The 17,643-nt window shown below is 47.5% G+C and overlaps 1 protein-coding gene across 4 annotated transcripts in view; it reads right to left on the bottom strand.

The window, feature by feature from the left end:
* Positions 1–1,269: 1,269 nt before the first annotated feature.
* RNF220 (ring finger protein 220) overlaps positions 1,270–17,643 on the bottom strand; it is a 210,267-nt gene continuing 193,893 nt past the window's right edge. For all 4 annotated transcript variants that reach the window (XM_071436576.1, XM_071436577.1, XM_071436578.1 and 1 more), the window contains 3 exons: positions 12,985–13,093; positions 11,774–11,848; positions 1,270–4,253 (listed from right to left, as the gene is read on the bottom strand). In XM_071436576.1, the coding sequence (XP_071292677.1) occupies positions 4,182–4,253; positions 11,774–11,848; positions 12,985–13,093 (256 nt within the window). In that variant the 3' untranslated portion in view covers positions 1,270–4,181. The remainder of the gene's footprint in view (positions 4,254–11,773; positions 11,849–12,984; positions 13,094–17,643) is intronic.

Below are 17,643 nucleotides of genomic sequence, written 5' to 3'. Positions count from 1 at the left end.
TTGATTGGAAATCTGTGTTTGGCCTCTGCTGCCTCTGAGCCCATCGAAGGAGAGAGACGAGAGGGAGATGCAAACTGCCCTGCTGTCCCCTCCCCACTGGGACCCCCCCAGGTGGATCCCTGTCAGCTTCCCCAGCTCCCTGCTGCTGCAGTTGACTGTGGGCACCCAGCTCTGGGGGCTGCAGCAGCCCTTATGCCCCCAGCCTGGCATGTGGAGGGCTGGGTACCAGGGCCCCCCTTGTTCCCTAAAGGGCCTGTGCCCATCTTGCACTGGCCTACACTCCGAGCAGTTTGTTTAATTAAGTGTTTTGCCTAATGGGATTGCCTCATTTCCATAACAAACTGGCGGGCTGTCATTAGGTGGGCTCCCTCATTCATTACTGTTAATTAGATATGGATCCCCCAGAAGGCGGCGCGGGGGTGATGAACGAGGCCCCTGACACACGCTATTACACATTAGCATTTTCTCAATATATCCGATACATCACGCTCCTCCGCTTCCTAAAGATATTTTAAATAAAATATTAGCAGCCTGCTGTGGGGTAGGTGGAGAGGGAGGGAGGGTTTCTGCCCTTCGCCCTGGCCTCAGGCCACCTTTGGGCTGAAAGTGGATGGGAGAGGGGCCGAGACGCTTCGCTGCTCCTCTCCAGCCAAAAAAGTGGCCAAATCCCACCTTTTCCCTATTCTTGCCACAGCAGATGGAAAGAGGTCCCTGACATCCTTGCTGCCTCCTCCCACCAGCCTGGGGACCCCCCAGCACCCCATCCCTGGGGGACACAGCCATGAGGAGGGGTTTGAGAACAGCCCACTGACCCATCTGCAGAATGTTTGTAAACCAAAAGCGTCGGCGCCAGCCGCGTGCCGGGGGGAGCCCGACCTCTGCCCCCCCGGCCCAGCAGCCTCCCGGTCCCTGGGCTGGGGTAACCCTACACTGCACTGGAGGCCCCTAATGCAGGATGTATGGATCTGTTGGGGCTGGGCGTCTCCTGCCCCCACCAACGCAGCCGATGAGACTTCATTATGGGGGTGTCCCCTGAGGGGTGCCCTTCGCCCTGCCCTCCTGGCTCCATGGGGGGACCAGTTGGGGGAGCCCGCCCGTGGAGGGGTCTGGCGCACGTCCCAGCATCCCCCTGCATCTGTCCCTGCATCCCAAACAGGACCAGGACTCCCCTCTGGGACATTACTCACATCCAGGAGCTGCGGCCTGTGGGGGGTGTTTCTGCTGCCTCTCGCCTGCAAAGGGAAACACAGAGAAGCAGAATGCGCCCAAGAAGATTTATACTTGTTTAATTAATGTCAAATGTAGTTTACAAACGGGAGTGACAAGTACCTCTTTGTATAGTATACACTGACACACAATCATTGACACACCGGAATATCGCTTTGTGCAACTGGGATTCTTTGGGCAAAGATAGGTAACTCTGATATTTCACTTTTTTTTCTTTTTTTAAATCATTTAAACTCATTACAGAAGAGGGGAAGTGGCGGATGCCTGTTACAAACTGGGATGCCTCTCTCCCCAGCCTTCCCCCTGCAGCTTCCCCCTTGAAAACAGGGGATGGCTTTACAATTTAAACAACAACAAAAAAAAAAATTACCAAAAATAAACCCCAAAGCAAAGAACCAATGACTAGTTACATATGGTTTTACACATACGTACATAAAGCACACGGCTGGTCCACAACACCTGCCAGAGAGGCCCTGGGAGGGAGCTAGGCTATTTCCAAGGAAGGGCCTCCTACCCTCTTGCCCTTCCTGGCTGTCTCTCAAACCCACCTGGCTGCACCCTCTCCATCTCTGAGACTTTAACACCAGCACACTCCCAGCTGAGCCATGTGCCCTGCAAGTTTTGTCCCTTTACAAATCCAGCCTGAGCTGTGCATGCCTGCCCTTCCCCTGCCTTGTGCTGCTGGCTGCAGGGTTACCCCGCAGTGACAGCCCCTGCCTGCAGTCCCCCTGTGAAGGCAAGAACCCTCTGGGGTGCCCCGGCTTCCTCTGGCTCCCAGGAGCTCTGCTGGCACACAGCAGAGGCTGCAGCTCTCTGGTCTCAGAAGCCACACATAGATATGAGCTTGGACACAAGGGAAACTCCCAATTAGGAATTGTCCCCTTTTGATGAGATGTTTATGAAATAACAGCTCCTTCAATTTCATTTGAGGTTTTTTTGGGTGCAGTGCAATCCTTCTGAAATCAGGAGATGCCAAGGCTGCTGCTGTTCTCTGCATAGAGTTCAGGGTAGGGAAGCAGTAGTGGGACTGTCACACTCCCCACACATCCTGCTTACCCAGCCCTTCCCTCTCTGAAAACACCCCAGCAGTGCTGGGGATCCAACTCCCAACCCCTCATCCACTGCTTTTTCCAGACTGTCTTAAAAACACAGTCCCAGCTGTGTTGTGCTGCCAGGTGGGATCTGCTTGGAAAGGAGTCGGGCAGGTGAGCTTTCCCATCTCCCTGTCTTCTGGCTATAGGGAGCTGGCACCCCACAACTGCCCAGGAAGCCTTGGCAGGGACAGACAGTGTGGAGCTGGGAGAAGTCCCAAGGCCTTGGGAAATTGGTCAGTATCTGATTCTTGGATCCTGACAATAAAAGAAAGAACAAAAAAACAGGCCAGATGGCAGCTTTGGTTAAGGCTGAGGATATGGGAGACAGGGACAAGCATGAGGGACTGCAGGGGCTGTGGGGGACCTCTGGGTCCAGCTGAGAGTGTCTCTGCTGGACCCTGGAAGTGGGGACAAGACAAGGCTGCCTTGGCTCTCTGCCCTGGTGCCAGAACCTCTTAGGAAAAACGCAGGCTGCAGGAGAGTGGGAGCTGGGGGAAGCGAGAGCAGGGCAGGGCTGGCTCTGCAGGGCTTGCACAGCTCTGCCAGGCAGCCCCACAAGAGAATGGCTGAGTGTCTGTGGGCAAAGCCATCAGCAGGACCATCCTGTCCCCTGCCCCAGCACCATCCTGAGCAGCCCAGGCATCCTCAGGCAGGAAATGGTGCCCAGAGGAGGAAAGCAAGGCCAGGCAGGGCAGGGGAAGGGGCTGTGGCTGGAGGAGCACAGGCATCAGCCGGACCCTCGAGCAGGCACTCCCAGCCAGGGGAGAGGGCAGGGCTCTGACACACTCCCTCCTTCCAGCTCCTCACCATTTGCTCCTTCCCCAGCTGGGAAAGATAAAGGGGGCTGAGCCAGATTCCCCCTGTCCTGCCTGGCCCCCCGGTGAGGAGTTAAAAGCTGTGTCTTTCCGGGGATAACGATTCTATTATAAATAGCCCCATTAGCTACAACTAATGACAAAAATCCACCTCCTCTACTCCCCATAAGTTCTGTAAGTTATGGGCAATGCTACAGCCATTACTAAAAGCTGTTAACTTCATATCTGAATGAGGAAATATACACCACAGAACATTAAACCATTTATATTATATATATGTATATATATACTTTTTTTAAACTAATGACTTTAATGCCAAAACTTTGCTGAACCAAGAAAAATATGGGTTTAATGTTCTCTGCTCATTTTTTTTCTTCTTTAAAAAAAATACAACCCAAAGAAAAGAAAGGGAAACTTATTAGTATGTAATGTTTGAGTCTATCCCATTTATACACAACATTGTAAACATATATAATCTATATTACATGTGCTTCATTTCTGCCTGGGTGTGTTTTTTTTTTTTTCTTTAAACCTTTTAGTCATCACTAGAACACCACAAAAAACCAAAACAGAACCAAACAAAAAAAAAAAAAAAAAAAAAAAATCAAACCAAAACAAACAAAAACAAAAACTGATCAAGGAACACAAGTTACAGGTTATTTAACATCTTTCTGTGAAGGGTCCCTTCCCCAGTCTCCTGGGGGCAGAGTGGTCAACAAGACAGTCCAAAGGAGGGCTCACGAGCCATCCACAATGCCAAGCCAGCTCCAGGGAATGGGCGATGGGGAACACTGGTTTTAAAAAAGGGGGCTTCACAACAAAGGATTTGGTTTTGCCCGCTGCAGATGCTGAAGGAGGTCTCAAACTGCGGGACCTGGCAGCTGAGGCTCCCCACTGCTCCTGTATCTTCGAGTCCATGTCTGGAGTCTCTGGTTTGTTTTTTCTTTAAATTTTAAAACGTCTTTTTTTTGTTGTGGTCGTTCTTCTCCCCCTGGGTGTGATGAGCTGAGCTGAGTAGCTGGGTCCTGCCCTCCTGCTGGGTCCTTCATAAGTAGATGCGCCGAAGGTCTCCAGGAGACGTGATGGTGTTACACTGAGGACAGAGCTTCTTGGCACCCTGCAACCAGCAGATGAGATGCACAGTGTGAGAGTGTGAAGGACATCCCTGCCCTTGGCCTGGGACTGCAGGAGAAGTAAGGCCCTCCAGGCAGGGCCATGGCCTCCAACTGTGAGCACAAGATGTGTGAAAGGGGAGTCCCAATGCCTTCCTTGCCTGTCCTGCAAGTCCCTTGTGCTTCTCCAGTTCCTGGCATGAGGCAGCTGGACAAGCAGGAGCTCTGCAGAGGGCTCAAACCCAGAGCCAAACTGCATCACCCAACTCAGCACCATTGTCACCACTGGTTTCCAGGGAGATCTGCTCCTTTTTGTTTCCCCTGCTCCCCTGCAGCCCTCCATGAACAAGTTCAGATCACTGAACAGGCAGAAAATCAATCCAGCTGCAACAAGTGAAGCTTTCAGCAGGGATGACTGAGCTGGTTCATGGGGGGCTTGGACCATCTCTTTCAGGGTAGCACACTGGGACACTGCCTCGTCCATCCTGCAAAAGCCTAAGAGCTGCTGGCATGAAGGAACCCTCCATCCTGTCCCCCCCAGCACAGATACTGCAGAGATGAGTCTCTTCTGCCAAGGTGAGCTGGAAACAGCAAACTGATGTGAGCTGAGGTGGGGTAATGGGTGGCCGACAGGAACACTACACGAAATAAAACAAGGGCTGATGTGCCATCTATCACTGAGCCTGACAGCAAGAGGGTGTTAATAAGCCTCAGAATCGGGGTCAACCTAAGCCGGTCATCATCAGATTGGCAGATGTGAAAGACAATTGATGGGAAAAATGACAGAAAGATGGCTCTGCTGTGAGGCAGCCTCCCAACTACAGCACCAGCAGTGTGGGAAATTGGGATGGCCCTCTCTGCTCCCACTGCACATTATTCCCTGCAGTCGTGCACTTGGCACACCTGCCATTCCCTGAGCTTTGCACTTCTGGACATTTCCATTTGACAGCCCTTGCTGCCAGCGGCTCAGCTGTTGACAGAACACATGTAGGGACCCTGGGCACTTGCACCTGATCTAAACCAGTCACACACAAAGTCCTGTTGAGTTAGAGTTGAATGAAGTGTCTGCAAAAGACACCCAGAACAGCCTGGGCACAGCTCAGGGTGAGTGACACTCTCAGGGTCAGTGACAGGCTGGCAGTTTGTCATTGAAGGACAGACCACTGATGGTCTGGATGGCACGCCTGGTGCTGATGCCTGTGGGCACATCCTTCCAGTTATCTGGGACAACTACTGTGTCTGTTTAGATTTTCAGCCTTCCAGGACCATCCCACACCCCATCCTGTGCAATGCATCAGGCAGCCCTATGCGCTGGACTTCACAGAGTGGACTTGGCATGCTGGATTCTGGGAGGAGCAAGTGCAACCTGTAACTCAAAGGAATGGCTTAAAACGCTGATGAAATGGCAACTTGAGTGCACTGGACTTTAGCAGAACCTGCTTATTTAACATTCCTCTTTGCTTATGCTCAATGCCTCAGCTCTGGATCTCCAGAATTAGAAATGGCAAGCTCTACTCTGCATGTCCCAGTAAAAACTTGCTGCAGTGGTGAAAACACGAGAGAAAAATCTGAACATCTGCCCCTTCTGCCACTGTGCTGACATAGCAGCACTCCCAAGGGGCTCACTAATCTGGAGGCAAATGCCACGAAATATCCTGTTTCAATTGAGTCTCTGCTCAGTTTCATGTGTTTCCCTTTCCCTTGGAGGCACCTGTTGCATCTAGTTGCCCTCCTGGCATCAACTTTGTAGCTGGAGGGGGTCCCAAAGGAAGTGGCAGGGAGGTGCTGAGGAATTAATTCACAGCATGTTGTCCGAGGGACAGCAGCTGGCAGCTGCCTGTTCAAGCTTTCTTGTGTGCCCCGAAAAGCAGAATTAAGTGTGCATGGGGACTTCAAGCATTCCAGATGTGACTAGTGCCCACATCTGTATGCATGCTCTCCTTCCTAAGACAGGCTTACTAGCAAGAGGCAGCAAGGCATCGAACCAAAGGCTGCAGGTGCTCACTCTAAGCACCAGCCCTCTGCACTCGGCCCACAGGGATGGCAGAAATGAAATCAAGTGCATCTTTGCTCTCTTCCATACCAAAGCAAGGTCAGGTATGCAGTTCCCTCACACTACAGGGAAAGGGAAGATGGCTGGATCTATCTTGCCAGACCTTGGGATCTCTGTCCCAGATGTGTTTTCTGCACCACATGCTGATGGCTTTAGGGGGATTCACTCTCTCACTTAAGGCTGAGAGCTGCACATGCATAGCCAGAGACAAGTTTTCAACCATGTCACAAAGCAGAACCCAACTACATGGAGCTTGACCTATTTTCTGCAAAAGCTGCATGATCACAGATTGATTTAGGGCAGTGGGGGATACTGCTTCACCTGCATGTGGGAGGCACAGCTCATCCTTGAGCTCTGAAGTGTGGTGCAGGCTGCACGTGGCACGCTGGGCCCAGTGCTCTGGGTCTCTAATACTTTGGACACTTGGGGAGGCATTTTTCTTTCATATTATATGAAAGTGTCCTCCTCTGCACACATAAGCATGTGTGGTAAATTCTGAACTAATTCCTGATTCTTTACTTTTTAGATTGAAGTTGCCCAGAATCTTGTTCCTTACATCTAACTTTTCAGGGTAGGTATATAATATTTATCTGGACCAGTGATTAAACTCTCCACTCTTGTGGAGAGGCACATAAGCTTGTACACACACACATGCTGGCACAGGCACAATGAAAAAGCGTTTGCTCCCCCACTGCTCACCTGCCAGCTGGGGTTACTAAACTTTTCCCTTGAAATAAAAATGCTGTGGAATAATAAGTCCCACCTGTCAGCCATTTCTTTTTCTTTTTTTCCAGGTCCTTCTGCTCCTTTCATCATAGCTACATGGAAAAGCCTTGATGTGTTATAGCTGTGTGTGCTGGAGTAAAGGCCACCTCAGCTTTTCCATTATAAACCCCAGTTTTGAGGGGTTTATAAAACTCTGCTGCAAGAAGTTTGCTCCAGGGCTGTTACAAAGCAAAGAAACGGGGCTGGAACCAGGAAGGAGTTTATTTTTTCTCCTCCTTTCTTAATTAAAATTTGGCAAGTGATTGATCCACAATACAGGCTAATCACTTGGGGTAGTAGTTTGAAAAATGCATTAACGAGAGCTGAGATGTTGAAAAGTCGTTAGGGCTTACATGGTGCCAGGAAGGATTGGACTAGTTTGTCTTAAAATTGACTCTTAAAAAAAATGGTATGATGTGTGCTATAAATTGGCTAAAGCAAGGAAACTCACAAGGAAGGATTTAGGCACTTCCTGCTGTCCCGTGGGTCTAAAAATGGGCAATTTCCAAGAAGAATATGCTACCAGGACAGAGAATAAAGAGACAAAGAAACAGAGCGGGCAAAGAAAGTAAAATCGAAGCAGAGAGATGACAGGAAGGACCCCAACCAAGAGCCAGCTTCTTGCCAAGAAAGGAACTGAATGCCAAGATCCAATTCTCAACCAAGGTGTCAGCCTCCTCTCCCACCCATGCCTCCACACAAGTGTGGAGCTTCTTCTCTGCAGATGCTGACTCCCAGAGAAACAGCTGTCCTCCACTGCCATTGTGGGTACCTCCAGCTGTCAGGTAACAGGGTTAAAACACCAGGAGAACAACTTCTTTCACCAAACCTCCTCAAAGGGTAGAGCTCATCCCCCCAGGCCACTGGAGGCCAGAACTGAAAATGCTAATTAATAACCACAGAGATGAGAACATCATGAAGGCTCAAGCGCAGCATCCATGCAGCTGCTGACTCAGGAGGTCTCTATATGTTGCTGAAGCACTGAGGAATCCCCCAGAAGGGCTGCTCTGTATCTGTGCTGTTCTGTACAAAACCAATCCAGCCCACATGGCACATATGGTCCTAGAGCCTAGAAAGAGTGGCAAGGCTAAGGATGTAGTAATTACCAAAGATATAAATGTGTCAACTGCAGAGCACACGTATATATCGATGGATCCCCTGGAAGCATTTTGTGATGAAGAAGGCTTTTTAGAAGTGATTTTTTCCTGCTCTCGTAGTTGTCATTTTCAAATAAGTCCAAGACAGGCAGGCACAAGCCTGAAGTCAGCAAATACATCTGGGAAAGGCTGGATATGGCTTGTACAGGTGATGGGGGAAACTCAGTAAACTGCATTTGTTCAAATAAACCTGTCCTCTTTCAGCCCTTGCACTGACCAACAGCTCCATCACTGGCAAACAACAGCCTGACTTAAGTTTACAGCTCCATTTACCTTGCAAAGAAGGATACCAGTTGTGGGAAATCACACAACTACAGCTCAGAGGGATATCAAGAACTTGCCGACCCATTCCCTGGGCAAGATCACCTCCACCTGAATTACTGCTGACAGACACACATCAACCCTGTTCTCACAAAATTCCAAGGATGTGGGCTCCAAACCTCCCCAGATCACTACAGCAGATGGACAATCTCTTCTGCTGGAGAACTCTCCTCAGGAGAAGGAAAATACAAATCTTACCCACTATTAGCTCTAAGGTCCCCTCTCAGGGGAAGGATGGAGACTGGGCAGACTCTTACAGAGGGAGATTCATCCCCTACCACCCCATTACTTGGGCTGCAGTCCAACAACCAGCTGAGGATGGACACCAACCACGAAGACTGTCATCATTTAAGGAAAGGAACTCCACCTGCTGCTGCCCAGGCTGTCTGGCTCCTGCAACATCATTTACTCTCCTATCTTTGAAGAACCTGCATGTTTTCAGGGCTTCTAAAAGGGATCACAGGTAAATCACTCCATGATTTTAGTTCTCTTAAGGCATATCCAGGGTCTCTTTCTGCAACCCCAGCCTTTGCTTCAGAGATGGATTATCCTCTGGTCAATGTTTCAACCTCAGAACTTGCAACCTGTTGACGTGCTGAGCTCCAGCATAATAATACCTAAGCTAGAGAGTCCAACAACCATTTGTAGAGTTAGTGATTAAAAGTCTCTTCCTTGCCCTTACCAACAGAACGGTTATAATTTGGAATTGAACACCAAGAGGCAAAAGTCTAAAAATTTTATTTTCATAAAGTCTAAGCATTTTAAGATCCAATCCTCATCAGTGCCCTAAACACTACCAAGACAGATGCTCAGATCATTGTACTATTGTATCCTACAAAATGTTTAAACCTTAGGTCCCTAGACACATGTGAGCATCACGTTTCACCCCGTCTTCAAGACCCTGCAGAGGTTTAGAAGTGCTCCAGGGCACTCTGAGCCTTCAGTTCTAGAGCCTTGTTCAGTACATGATCCTTGCTCTCTCAGGCACACTCACACTCTAAGTTAATATTAGATCTTGGCTGGGCATGTAGGCACAGGCACAGAGGAGAAAGGGGACTTTTCACCAGCGTGGATGGCAGATCTCCAGACTGTTCAAAAGGGGCCGGAAGCCTGACACAACCCGCCTGCTCCAACTCCTATTAACTCCAACAAATTGTTTATTGCACAACAGCAGAAAAACGCTGCCCCTCTCCCCCAGCCAAGTCTTTCCATGTGTGCTGCACGCGCAGGCTCCCTCCTCCCAGCCCACTGGGGAGCCAGCTTTATACCCAGGGAAAGGTAACAGCAGCGATTATTACACACACTATCCCACAGCTCCTCGCTTGTTAAAAAAAACAAGAGTCTCTTTTGTGCCCGAAATAAAAGGAGATACCTTAATTAGAACAATGCAGGTTGGTAAGCATTAAACACTGAGCCCAGCTGCTGTATGCCATTAAATTCATAAAAAAGGAGGGGGGAAGGAGGGCAGTCTTAACGAGATTACACACATTGACTTTGATCAAGACACAAAAGCACCAAGGCGTTCCAGGGTTTTTATTGCTGTCTTCAGGCTACATTTTAATGGTTACATTAGAAACATGCGAACACAGGCTGGGAGATTTTTTTGAGATGGGAAAGGGAGTGCAAGCATGCCTTGTGAAAAGGCCTGGTTTAATAAATTGGGGGCTGCAGGGAGAGGCTAGGACTGGGGAACACATGAGTAGTCATTTATTAATTGCTTCCCCTATGCAAGTGCCAAGTCCTAACATGATATCTTGCTGGACTACTCCCATCCCGCCTGCCTGGTCAGCAGAAGAGCCATGTGCAGATCACACACAGCCAGATTCACCACCACCTTTCCCATAGAGCTCTGGGGGGAGATGGCTTCCCCTTTGCAAGGGAAATGTTACTCCCTCGGCACCTGGAGTGACTTTCCCTGTTCTCATGAGAGGCTGCGACTGTTGAACATGACAAAAAGGGACCCGACTGAAGTTGAACTAAGTTGCTGCTGAGCCTAAGAATAGCCTGAAATTAGTGCCACAGATTTAGAACATGACTTGAGGCTGGTGGGAAGAGGAGAGGAGAAAGACTTCAGAGTAAAGAAAATGAAGAGGAAATTAGTGTTTTATCTTGTGCTTGTAGCACCACTGAAAGACAAGACTACACCTCACTTAGCAAAAGTTGCAGAGCACATATTCATCCAGACACCTCACAGCAACATACCCACATATGTGTCTTTTATAAGATGCTGCTAAAATGTTTACAAAAGCTTGTATAACGTAAATAGTGACGGGGTGTAGCTGAAGAGCTATAAAATACAGCCCAAGGGATAGCCAAATTATTGAGTTGCTATTAGTACTCAAGCCCACAGGCACTTCACCATCCTGGTAACTTTTCTTGGACAAGACTTTTAAAAGGCAGGATTTAAAGGAGCACGATCAGCTTAATCGTAATTCCAAGCACACAATGTGTTTTATAAAGTAGAGTAATGCCTTCCAGGAACAAGTTTTTAGGAGTGCCATTCCCTTATATTTTTTGCAACCCAACACTGTATCATCTTGCTAACAGGAGAACTAGAAAGCACAATTGACTATTTTTCCACTCCCCAGCCTGAACAAAATGAAAGCTTGAAAATCAGCGGCAGAGGGGATGGTTAAAGGCTGATTAAAGCCCACAGTTTTAACACAGGAAAAGAAAACACTACTTGGTCACCTATTCAATGCTCAAAGTAGGTCCCAATCTTGTAAACAGAATGGCATATGCTTGAAAACCACAGAGTGCTATTCCAAATAACCTAAAAAACACAGATTCACATTATAAAAGCCCCCTTCCATATCCTCCCTCCTGAAGATGATTCCCTTTGCTTCAGGGGAATATTATGTTTCTCAGAAGCTACCCATTCCATGAAATCTCAGTGGATTTGGCCTCCATTCTCACAGCTTTACCTCTCTGCATGGATGCCCCACAGAAAATCACTGAAAGGCAACGCAGTCCCTGGCACAGAGCTCTTCCCACAGCAGCAGAGGAAAAGGCAAGGGGCAGGACAGAGCTTGGGTCGCAACGACTCCAACAACCATGTCAAAGCTAGAGTGGAGTGTTAAACAGCCAGGCTTGGGAAATCTGCAAGCACAGCACTCAGATTGTTTAAAATAAAGCAAAAAGCACCCTCCCCTGTGGCAATCTAGAAAAAAGTATCTGAGAAGAGTGGAAAAAGGCTGTAAGTCAACAAGAAAGCAGACAAGAGCCTCACCAGAGTCCGCAGCCAGCATTCTTCACAGTGCACATGCCAGCACTGAATAGAAGTCAGGGGCATTGTGTAGGAGTCCTGAGGAAAAGAAGCAAACATATTATTTCCATAGCAGTGATCTAGTGACTCTTCACTCCCAACCCCATCACAATGCCTTTCTTTCTGGGTAACACTGTCTTGTATTTTGTCAAAAAAGTTGGTTAAAAGAACCAACTTGTGTAATATATAAGTTGTATTTTTGTAATGTTTGTACAGAAGTGGCAGAAAGTCTCCTTCAATCCCTTTTCTTGGCTTCCCAGAACTCCTGTTGGAAGCCCATAATCCACTCAAGTGATGACCTAGCTCAGAAGAGTTATCACAAAAGCATCTGAAGTTGCTCTGGCCACCTGCCATTATTCTCATCAGAAAGGTCACCAGATCACATGAAAACCAGTGACAGGGTAAGATCAACCCTTATCACAACTCAGCTCTGCAGGAACAGTGTAACTACATCCCAAGAATGCTGCTGCTATTTCAGCAGACATGCCTTCTCAAGTATCTATCTTCTCTCATTGCTAACAAACCTCTGGAAATCAGCAGCCAGCTGCTGTCCCTTCTATGGGATGAGTGACAAGGGCTGCACTCCCACACCTCCAAACTGTGAGCTGGCTGGGAGACAGAAGCCTGTGCATCAAGCTGAAGTTGCAGAGGGAGCTCTCCACCAAGCAGAATGTTTTGTCCTCAGCAGAACACAAACCCAATAGGAGATGTAGAGCCCTGCAGGCTTGGACCATCAGAGGGAGCTGCTGCCCTTCCTGAGGAAGGCCACAGCATCACCAGAGAGCATGCAGGACACTGGCAACTTTTAAATGCTCAGGCAACATCCCTGTTCCCAAATCAGAGAAGGTGAGCCTCTGATCACAGATTCTGTTCTCTCCTATGTACCTAAATTTGCACAGCCAGGAAAAGGATGCTGGTATCTGGGAGTTTTCTACAGGAAGGCAGAAAATCTTCTGAAGTTGGGCCTTTCTTGATCCTGATATAGAGCGACAGCTACAAATACCAGTGAAACAACGTAATTCATACAGAAATTTGAGTTATTAAGACCTTAATTTGGAAGGCTAATTGGTGATGAGCTCCCCCAGTCTGCCTAAAAAAGGAGAAAAGCTTCTCCCCTCCTCAGCAAAGATACCAAGACATTTCTGATTCATTACCACGAGTGGAGTGCTACTCACCATGCAAATGAGACATTTATAGCGGTCCCCACGGGAAAGCTGCCTTTCTAACTCACGGACACGAGCCTTTAACGCTTCAAATGTTGTCACTGCGGAGTCTTCTGTAATTCTGCAAAAGATGATGAAGAGTGACCATCACTGAGCACACAAGACTGTTAAGAGTTTGGGGGAAAAAGGATCCCACAATAGGTACTGCACAGGAAATGGCATCGTATTTCAAACTAATACATCCAACTTGGGTTAAAAAAGAACTGAAAAGCCTGGTGTGAATTCTTTAAAGTGTCTTTCTAAACACTTCCAAACACATCACAAAGGAACACAACCAGTGCTGGAGTTGCCAACTTCATACACAGCAAGACACAGACATTTAAAGAACAGATATTTTTGTTGAGGTTTTTTGCTTGTTTTCTGCCTTTTTTTTGTCTCTCTTAAGAGATTACTTAGGACCACATGCTTGAGACAAAGTTCTGTATGTTGCTTTAAAGCTGCTGATATAACTTTTTGTGGGCAATAGGAGCTGTTCTTCCCCTTAGAGAGTGGAGGTCTTTGCTGGCCATCAGCCTCGTGAAATGCAAAATCAGCTCATTACACAGGATCAACACAACAGCTTATATTAATGAAAGCCCCAGCTTTTTGATTCTAATACTGAAAGAATGGAGAAACCAAAAGCACTGGACACGGTGCCAACAGGGTGGCTATAAAAGCAGCTTTACAATCTCAGCTTTCCCATTTCCTAGGGTCATTTTTGATGGGCAGCATTATCTCTTTTGTCACAGAGGCACTGTGCTGAGGCCAGGCAAGTGTATTTTCATGGTTCTGCAAGGCTGCTGAAAAGAGCAACTCGCCAACCTAAAAGCAAGGGCAGACAGCAATGCTTAGCAAATGAAATACAGGGAGCATTACAGACAAGGATGCGTCATTCCAGCATGCTGCAAAATCTGATTTCTACACTGTGCAGCCATAGGAAGGGGCCCTTAAGTATTCCCCAGAAAAGATTTAGAGAATTGACATAAAGGCTCTCACTTTCTTGAATAAAACCAAAACCAACAATTTTCATGTGTGTCAGTGCATTTCCGGCATCTCCAAGCAGACTCCAGCTCAGAAGAACCTGAAGAGCATCCCAGCACCAGAAGCTGCATCATCAATCACAAGATAACCCACAGTGGCACCTATGTCTTCTACCTTTTTAGAGGATGATTCATCAACAGGTGGCTAAAGCACAGTCTAGTGGAATTACTACAACCAGTGAAGTGAGCTGCAATCTCAGCACTCGCTGCAGGCAGGCACTCACTCCTTTGTTCATTAGTCACTTATTGCTAGCATGCAGGGAGGGACTTGGGGTTATCTCCCACAAGCTGATTCTGATGGCTTTTCCCAAGGCTTTGGTAATGGAACTAGTCAAAGAGATCTTGGGTGATTTTCCTAATTATGACACTTCAGAAGAAAGTGAAGCTGCTGGAATGCATATGGTTAACTACCAGTGCTACAAAGCTCCTTGAACTTCACTCCTGCCTTTGTACTGATGAGACACGCTCTGCATGAGCTGAGATCTTCATCAGAAGGAGATTCATTGCAAGTGACAGCTGCCAGCAAATGGCAACAACTTTAAAACTGCAAAAAAGGTAAAGAAATACAAATGTCCCATGATAGCCTAGTTGGTGAGGACTGTCTGGGGACAGGGACACTGTGGATTCAAGTCTTGGAATCCATAAATACTCTTTGGAGCAAGATGAAAGAGTTTCAGTAGGAGACAGCCCTCCCTGCTGTGAAAACACCCACTTGCTCCTGCTCATTGGTATAAATTATTACCATATCCCAGCTTGAGTTCTCACCCTCAAGAAAGAGTTGCTAGCATTTTCAAAGAAAGTCTAGAAAGGTGTTAGTTTTGTCCAAGGAAGAAACAGATTTATTTATTTATAGCTTGAAGATTATTGTTGGCCGAGAAAATTGTTTCTCTTCCAGTCTGGCCCACCATTGAACTGATGCTGGCTGAACGCTGCAGATGAATTTGACTTCAGGGAGTCCATTTCTCCTTCCTGCATGCACAAGAGAACTGGAGGTGTAAAGGCAGTGAGTGTGACTCCTGCCCAAAGCAGGTGGCAAGCAGAACCGCAACCCTTGCTAAATTCTCCTTTTACCATATGTGGAGCTACCTGTTCTCCTCAGATGGGTGGGCAACTCAGAAAGGAAAGGGAAAAGTTGATTCCTTGAACAGATACAAACAAATGCCCATTCATCCCCAGTCCCAACCCAGTAACAGTCAAAACTTGAAAAGGAAAAAATTGCCACTGCAACGACTAGAGAAGATAGAAAATGGTTTGTTTATAGAAACCTAAACAGCTGACCCCCACTGGCCAATTTCGGAAAGTCTCTGAGATAATCGCACCTGTCCAGTAATAAACGAATGAATCAGAAAAGGAGGCTGAATAGAGGTATAAGCAATAATGCTCAGAGGCTGCCTGATACAATGGCCAATCAATAGGAGGGCTGTAGATCAGGGTGCTAGTTAGCTGGAAAATTACCACACCGCTGCGTGCGTCACGCTGTAGGGATCCTGGACAATCAATGTGGGAGGTATTGATTTAGTTATTATCACTTCATACGCTCCAGACATTGTTAAATATACATTTATTAACAAGACTGGGGTGCATTGGTAAGAGAGGGAGCTTTAGCCACTGCGATACCTCCCAGCACGGATCAAAGCTCAGCTATGACAGAATTTAAAACTCCATGTTCTCCCTGCCAAGCAAGCCTACAGGACAAATCCTGATGCACAGCACAGTGATAAAGACACAGCTCCTACTTCACATGAGAGATAGGAGTTTTGGCTCTAAGTGAACATTTTGCACTTGAGATTTCAGGAAAACCTCTCAGAGCAGCAGCAACAAGGGATGTGGCAGCCAAGGGTCAACCCAAAGCGAGCGATAATTGCATGGTTGCTTCGGAAAAGCTGGAGGAAATGAGGTCAAGGGAAATAGGGAGAACATTAGTAAATAAAGGAAACTGAAACTACCTCCAGGGATGGAATAAAGACGAGAGTCACTTCCCATGTGTCTGGCTCCCGTGGTGGCCAGCGTACTTGGGACACATGCCATTCCATTTAGTGTCATTTTACCGTCAACCTGCTGCTTGTATCCTAAAGATAAGCATCGCTTAGGAGCAACTCTTCCTGCAGCAGCAATCTTGGGAACTCCCTCAGGATTCCCTCTTGTGTGTGCACCTTGTTTGCGCTTGCCTGGACACAGCTGGGAGCAGCCTTGGGCAGAATTTTTACAGGGTAACGCCAGGGTGGAGCGAGGGTCAGAAAGCCAAGTGCCATGGACAGGGGAAGGCTGTGTACAAGCTTCCCTGCCAAGTGAGGCAGAGGGAATTACGGAGAAGGAATTGGCTCTTTGCTTTGCCTTGACCTCATGCTGGATGCAGGAGGACTCTTAACAATTTTGCGCCTCAGCGCTCTGATTTGACGTGTTTGGATAACGTCATTTATCAGCCTCCAGGGAGACCTGCTGAGCACAACTGCTGCCAAGAGCTATACCTTGAGCCCCAGTGCTCAGGCTTCTCCAGCAGGTGTGAGAGGCCTCCCCAATACCTGAACTATCCTTTCTGGCTGAGGATGTATCAAGAGGGGCACCTCCATCGTGGAGACTCACTGTGACAACACCACACACAGGGGAGCCTGAGTGAGAATGCTTATACAAGAGCAAAAACAGGAAGGGAGGGCTCCTTGTGGAAGAAGCTGGGTCCTGTACTTCTCCCTGGACTTCGTGGTTAAGTTTTCCACACCTTGGCAGCCACTGCTGAGGATGCTGGGTATCAGGAAGCAGGTCTGTGAGACTGGGCAGACAGCATGTGATAATTTTCAGTCTTTGTGCCCAATACATATTTTTCCACTACTCATGGCATTTTCTCCTGAGCACTGAAAATAAGAACATTTTCTTTCTCTGAGAAAATCCTTGCTTTGTGCAGGTACAAGGCCAGAAGAAGTGCACAGAAACACAATGGTAGAGGAAAAAGGACCTATCTGTAGCTTTGAGCAGCAATCGCCTCCTGAGAAATCTCCCCTGAGAAATGGCCACCCCCCTCTTTGCTAAAAAACTTAAACCCAAACACTGGTTATTTGTTAAACATTAGCATGCATGTGATCTTTGTTTCTCCAAATTAAATCGAGCAATTCCTACCCGCTGTCCCAGTGGGCAATCACAAGCAATTCTGTTAATTAAATTATCTCTGATTCTGCAGCTCTGGAATCTCTCAATTGACTAAGTCTGTGCTTTATCATCAACAAAATACTGGACCAAAAAGGAAACAAAAAAATGCTGATGTCAGTGTGATTGGCCTTGGTTAACCCTTCCCAGCTGGGTATTAAGGGCTGCTCAAGAAACAGCTGTACTGGAGCAAGCCCAAGAGTGAGAACCTTGTACCACAGATACCAGTAGCAGCTGTTCACTTGTGTTTCCTTTTCACTGTACATAAAAACACAAACACCACCCTGTCCCTTGCATCCAGCATCCTGCCTATTTGGGAGCCACAGAAAGATGCAAACTGTTAGCTGCTGAAGAAGCAGGAAAACGCCTCAAAGAAGCCCCTGCAAATACCCCATCCACATATTATCCAGATCACATTTGATGTATCCTGCTGTTGAGGAGTCTCCATAAAACA

The sequence above is a fragment of the Agelaius tricolor genome, unplaced genomic scaffold (assembly GCF_023055355.1).
Source record: "Agelaius tricolor isolate 1412-34295 unplaced genomic scaffold, bAgeTri1.0.p SCAF_11, whole genome shotgun sequence".
Taxonomy (NCBI): Eukaryota; Metazoa; Chordata; class Aves; order Passeriformes; family Icteridae; genus Agelaius; species Agelaius tricolor.
This window is presented reverse-complemented; position numbering and strand designations above follow the sequence as displayed.